The sequence below is a fragment of the Colletotrichum godetiae genome (assembly GCF_030913485.1).
Source record: "Colletotrichum godetiae strain CBS 193.32 chromosome Unknown BDP55scaffold_1, whole genome shotgun sequence".
NCBI classification, from domain to species: domain Eukaryota; kingdom Fungi; phylum Ascomycota; class Sordariomycetes; order Glomerellales; family Glomerellaceae; genus Colletotrichum; species Colletotrichum godetiae.
In genome coordinates this window covers 45414-52058 of record NW_026851249.1, presented here as the reverse complement: position 1 = coordinate 52058, position 6645 = coordinate 45414, and the positions used below count along the sequence as shown (strand labels likewise).

Here is a 6645-nt window from a genome sequence, read left to right as displayed (position 1 = left end):
TGTCTTGGTGGCAAACACTGCCCTACCACAAAACGGTCTAACAAGCACACCACCAACATGCACCCAGAAGCAAGCGCCTCAAAGAAAGACCAACTGACCGACTGGCTCTTGGCACAATAGGCGCAGTGTATTACACGGCGCCTTGGCAATGTCGTCGAATCGAAATCGAAATTGCCCTGACGTCGCCAGCTCCGGTTGACATGACGGTCCTCTGACCAGACGTGGCCCCTCGCCTTTGGCCTACCGATACCTGCTGCGACACCTATCCGACTGCGACGCAATCCGCCATTCAATCCATCCATTCACCACCGTTTCTCTCCCCGTCCCTTGCTTAGCTCTACGAGTCCATCCCCTGCCGGTCGCCGTTTCCGGTTTTCCGCCCCCATCTTTCTTGATTCATCCGTTGTCTGATAATGTTGCACATCGGCACACGACCTTGTATCGTCAGACACTCTACGCAGTACACCGAGCACGGATATCTACCAACACGTTGTTTGAATAGCCAGTACTCCGTACTCCGTAAAGAGTATCCATTCGGGATGGGATGCCATACTTGACGATCCCTCTCCGAGAGACACCCGCACACCCGCACACACAGACACATCAGATCGTCTCCCGCGTTCCGCAGGTACGCATGCTGTACGTCAGGTTGCAGCGGTTGAGAAGCACACGTTCGTTTCGGGAATCTCCCCTCTACTAGCCAACCATTCAGCACACGGCGGAACCCAGTTCTTGATTCCCAGCACACGACTACCTATCTTGCCCGTTCTTCTTCCCTGCAATTCGGGATGCAAAAGAATACCTTATCAGCCACAATGCTGCCCAGACACCATCAGCAGGAGCTTACCTGCTTCGCCATCTCATCTCTGTGCTGAATGTTCCCGTACCCTGGCTGTGCTGTCAAGATCTAGCCCCGATACCGCCGCCAAGGCCGTCTCGGAGCCCAACTATTCAAGGGTCTTGCCGGCAACTTAAGCTTCGTGGCCGCGGTCCGCAGCGACTTCAGGGAGTGGACTCTCGGCTGCGTTTGCCTGCCTGCTTCAACTTGCATGCACATCCGAAGTGAGGCTGTTGCAATCCCCATTACCCCGCCGTTTCTCATCAACTTTGCCCATGATAGAAACGGTAGCTTTGAGCTTCTCTACACGTACGCACAGATGCTCCATCAGGGTAGATGCCTTCTGCTGCTCGACTACAGCTACCTTATTTCTGCCACTGCTCTCGGCCCACCGTCTAGTCGTATCAGATGTAGGACGAGGAAGATATCTCGAGCCGGAAGATCAGACTTCCAATGCGCCAAGTCGGGTCCAATACAGGCAGAACACGCGAAGCTATGCAGAAACGACTCAGCTGCCTCACTTGGACGACTTGGTCATCGGATCGCAGAGGCAAATGTCATATTGCCCGGTGCCTCCAACCATGCATGATATCGCATCGAAATATCGGCCAACTTGACTGCTTGACGTTAGAGTCTTTGCGATTCCTCTATTATGGTGTTTTGAGCATCGAATATGCATCTTCTTGGCAGGCCAGCACGACGGAGTTTAACAAGATTATCCAGGTCTCTACTTGCCAGTGCTTTAGAAGGCGAACACTCAGCAGACATATATACTATTGTCCTGAAGTAATTTCTTCTTCTTCTTTCGCCCATTGAGTCCACGGCCCGTCTCAGCATCCTTTGAAGCAAATTAACAAGTGTTTAACCCCCTTGGCGACAATGAGAGAACCGTTTCTTAGGCTTTCACCTGCACTCTCTGCGTCTTTATGGGCTAGACAACGAGCTTCACGTTGACAGCTAGCCTTCAAGTCATTGTCTAAAAGAACTGGGTACATCATGAATAACGTCTTGGTATGATATCGCGGGGTTAGCTCTTTCGCATGGTTAAGAGTGTGGTGGCAGCCAACCCGTTGCTCTTGTTCCCCCGGTCTAGTATGTCTCTCCATGCGGCGAGGGTTCCTTGACGGTGTCATTATCCACAAAATCCCTACACCGGATCCAAGAGGGCGTCCTGAGGCCCACGATAATGGAGTTGACCGGGCAGCCTTGAGCTTTCTCGTCTTCTCGTCTCGTCCTGGACCATCGAAGAAACAAAACATCTTCTCAGGAAAAGTTCACCTTGCTACACAAATTCAACCAAGACACCTGCTATACCACACACAAACCCACAACTAACAGCAAGCCCAAAATGAAGTCCAGCCTGACTGTCGAGAAGGAGAAGGAGAAAGGGGAGAAGCAGGGTCTGCAAGTGGCCGGTGCCAAGACGGACGGCAACAAGGTCGCTGGCTCTTCTGGCAAAGTTGCTGGATCTCCCATCGTGCAGCAGCAGCCGCTGCAGCCGCACGAGAAGCCTCGTCGCGTCGTCAAGCTTCGTCCTCAGCACGTTAGCTCCCTCGAAACCGCGGACGACGACGAGTATGACGACTGCTGGGATCCCTACTATGAGGAACCCCCTACCAAGGACGACAAAGTTGTCGAGGAGGATTTCGTCCTCATGAAGAAGCCCGGCCCGTCTCGTTGAGTCGCGCAATTTGAACGAAAGGGAATGGGAGGAAGGGAAAGGAAAGAGAAGGCCGTGGGCCAGATTAAGCTGAGAGGCAAGAGCTTCGCCGTCCCTTTATGGAGAGGTCAGTACTGTTTACTTGGCATCATGGCGGCCTCAATATACTAACTTGAATATGTAGGTGACGAGAACCCTTTCGAGATTGCGACGACCTCCTTCCCTTACTTACTCTATCTTTATGAAAACAATGAGGGCCAAGGGTCTATCTCCATCAATCAGCGTATCTCTCCTTTGTGATTTCTTATCGTTCCTCAAGGCCACCTCTGGATCTCTTAGATCTTCCGGATCTACTTCCTGCTTGGCTCAGAGAAGAAGTGCAAGTGAAACTATTGGCATTAAATAGGCGGTAAGAGGTGACCTATCTGCGAAGTTGTGGCTGCTGTCAAGTCTGCCGACGATCCTCCTCAGTATCATAATCGTGGGAGATCACTTCTCCAGCCCAATGGCAGCTGTCCAATCAGAAATCCACGCCTCGATGCTGGCACTTGAAGAAAGAAGATAGGAAAGCTCCTCGTCATCAATACCGTAGACTGTAGTTAGTTGGTATGCTGGAATCATAGACAGCGGGGCAGAAGTGAATACCAATACCCGAAAGAAGCATTAAAGACATTCATATAGTGAAGCTTTTCTCAGTCTAGATCGTCAGCCATTGCTCCCGGTAAGCTAGTTAGAATCGGCAATTGTAGGTTGATGAAATACGTTACTTCCTTGTATAGCGCCAGCCACGTATGATCGAGCTGACTGCCTGCCTGAAGTGCCTCATGTTCATGTCAAGCTCTTCCTTCAGTTGGCCAATCTTCAGCCCATTTTAAACTCCTCGCTCAAGCCTTTTGGACGCACAACGATGTGTTGCCCAGGGGCCGAAGTATATCGAGGCTGGCAGAGCGCGGGGTATGCGATACGGAAACGAAACAACCAGTGACTGGATTCTTCAAGTTCGAATGGCATGGCCATCTCAACTGTTGAATAGATAGCTTGTAAACGCGGGATCCATTTAATTTCACATGACAAAGCTCATGCATCACAAGGGCATCGAATATGGAGATCTGCATACTGTGCCCCTAAAACAAGGAGCTCAAAAGTAGGTTAAGATATTGATACCGGTTTGCAGTGAACAGCATCGGGAACTTCTGAAATACAAATTGATCTCTATTGCTTCAATAATTCCCATCCAGGATCTTCTACGTTAAGATCGAAAAATTCCTCCTAAAATCTGCAGACGATATAGCAAAGCTACGGTCAAGACGTTGCTTGTCGCCAGCACTGGCATTGAATGGTCTGGCATCACCAAAGACATCGTAATGGTATGCTTGTTGTTGGTGTTTCGACATCTCATCACGTGCTGACATGTGACCTTGACGTAATAGACAAGTTACCAACCCCAGAAGATGAACAGGATACAGGTACACATCTACAACTCGCATTACATCAATCACCAGACCTTACTTCAGGCTACGTTTCTCAAAAGGAATTGATTAACAGTGACCGACACAAAATTAGATGCATGATATCAATCAGCATCCCATCATGCGCCCGAGATGCGCAACATTACGGTCTTATTCGACATCGAGATTGTCGGAGCTGTCAGCAGAGCTGGACTAGGGGATCGACAAGGCGTGGGGGAAAGAAGAGTCACACTGGACAAGAACTAGACAAGACATCAAAGTGAAACAGATGACAGATGTGGAGAATTGAGGATGATCTCCGTGGTGCTTGTGGTGCTTGTGGCACGACGGATGAGCAAGAGTGCAGGTGGCGAAACCATGTGGCTGATGACGACAGAGGTTCGTCTTTTTTCCCGCGCTCTCCCCAGTTTAGATATCGACAAGTCAACAATCTCAACAAGCGAACGAGATCAAAGACGTGTAGTTTGATAGGACATACGGTCGGCAATTGCAACGTCGCGGAGGCCGCTTGCCATTGAGTTTGCGCTTCTCCTTTTCTGCGCAGGCCTGTCCCTGATGAGCTGAACTGCCTTTGTGATGGGATAGGTGTTTTGACAGCATTTGCCACTGTTGACGACCATCGGCGAGGGCTCCGGCCGGCTGCGCAATGGGATTGGCCCGGCGTGTGCGGCGTTCCAGCCCTGGGCTGTTCTGGCTGTGTTCCCCCCAAAAGGCAGATCTTTTGGAGGGGGAGCAACTCTTTTTTTTTTCTTTTCTTTTTTTCTTCTTTTGGGGCATCAAAACACTAAAAGTTAGAGGACCCTTGAAAAACATTTGGACTGCGTGGACCGTTAGACTGAAACTACATATTTTCCCCGGGGGGCTGTGAGGCGATGATCGCGGGTAGGCCGTAGCGAGTGGCGGTTGTGGATGAGATCAGGAAACGTGCCCAGAGTCTGGATTCTTTTCTGGTTTACCGTATCGTAGATTCCATATTCTAGATCTTGCAGATCGGGTTATGGGACTTTGCTCGCTTGTATTTTGCGTCTTCGCGATCACGCCCACCCCAAGTCGTGATAGTTTTGCGATGCCCTAACCGTGCCGACTGAAGACGCCTTACCTAAACAATTTAGGTAGCTACTCTGATATCCGTAGGTACCTTACCATGGCCATGGGATTGCACCATGAAGACGTCAGCGAATCGCATAGACGCGGGTAAGGTTCCGCTCGAGCTGCAATTGGACAGAATGCAGACAGCAATTTGACATGACGATGATGTCAGGCGGAGGGAATCGTCCGCCGTTGTGCTGATAAGATAAGGCACCCAATGGCAGCTTTTTCTGAGCTGTTCCATTAAGGAAAGTAAATGTACGTACCGTATTCTCGATGAGAAAACGTCATCAATCGATGGGAAATCGTCGTGGCATGCCGTTTCTTCCATGAATTCCTAATTCCCAGTGCATGGCGATGATGCAAAGTCCATTTCGAACTTCTTTCGCTCTTGGGAAATCATCTGATGGTATTGCGTATCGTTCTTGACTTTTCGAGGTTAGCAGCCTGCAAACCATGCATTTCGTGACTTGTCCACCCCCGATCCGCGATGGAGAGAGGTGCTTCAACGACGAAGAGTTGCGGTGGGGGTCGAACCTCACCAAGAGACACTGGACGAGCTAAGAGGCCAGTAGCGTCAGTGTAGTGAGCCTCCTACGGGAAATTACTCTCGTCCGTTCAAAACTTCAAGCCACCAGTTTTTTCGGTCTGCCGTTGGCGTTGCTCCCTCCAACCCGTGGAACTCTCCTCCTGCTCCCTCAACGTCATCATTCCTCCAGCAACGGCCTCGTAGCAACTTGGCGAATTGCGAGACGCCGGAAGAGGGGGGCAGGATGAGTGACCGGGGTCTGGTTGACACAGGCGGAGGAGGGGCCCCTCACTATCAACTTGTCAAAGGCAGGCATTCTCCAATCTCCATTCTCCAACAGAGAGCTTCCAGGCGCAGAGCCACAGAGCCCAGTCCTACCTATGTGCTTGTCTCAAGCCCTTTCGGAGGACTTTCATGTAATCGACTCGGTCATTGGTCGAGGAGGTCGAGGATGCCATGCGCAAATTCAGATGGCCGCTGCTTCGGCACGGTACTTTGCGGTCTAAGGGACTAGCGCCAACGGGGGAATATGCAGCTTTCATCTTAGACTGCCCGTCGTCGTCCTTCCTGGCGGGTGCTTCGACCGCATGATGGTGCCGTCCTCGCCAATCGTTTGCTTTGCCTTCAACAGGTAAGCATCCGCCGGGCGCCAGAATTCATATCCGATGCGTCTCTATGTATCTGTACTGTGGTATGTTTGTGGGGGCGGATCGTGAGAGAGATGAGGGAAGAATTGCAGCTGTTGTTGCGGTGTAAGACAAAAGCAGTCTAGTCATCCGTTGCGTGTGTCTAGATTTCGTCTGCTTGATGGCTACTTTCGCTTGGTTGAGGTAGGGGCCTGTAGACCGGCTCGGTTCCGAGGTGCGAGTTACATCATTCTGGCCGTTGCATGTGCTATTTTCAGAAACATCGCGGACGAGGTTAGCAGGTTTCCGCAAAATGAGGTGAGCGTGGTGATTCTGAGGTAGCCAGCTAGCTCAGTCGTTCTCGTCACTGGAGCGAGTATCCTTAGCAGATGGAGCATAATGCATGGAGCACATATGCAGGCGCGTTCGCCGTC

General features: G+C 51.0%; 1 protein-coding gene across 1 annotated transcript; it reads left to right on the top strand.

The window, feature by feature from the left end:
- Positions 1 to 2186: 2186 nt before the first annotated feature.
- BDP55DRAFT_722126 (uncharacterized protein) lies at positions 2187 to 2519 on the top strand (the record flags this gene model as incomplete). The annotated part of the gene is made up of 1 exon (XM_060578555.1): positions 2187 to 2519. One exon carries the CDS (start codon positions 2187 to 2189, stop codon positions 2517 to 2519), a length of 333 nt encoding a protein of 110 aa, XP_060436571.1.
- Positions 2520 to 6645: the final 4126 nt, after the last annotated feature.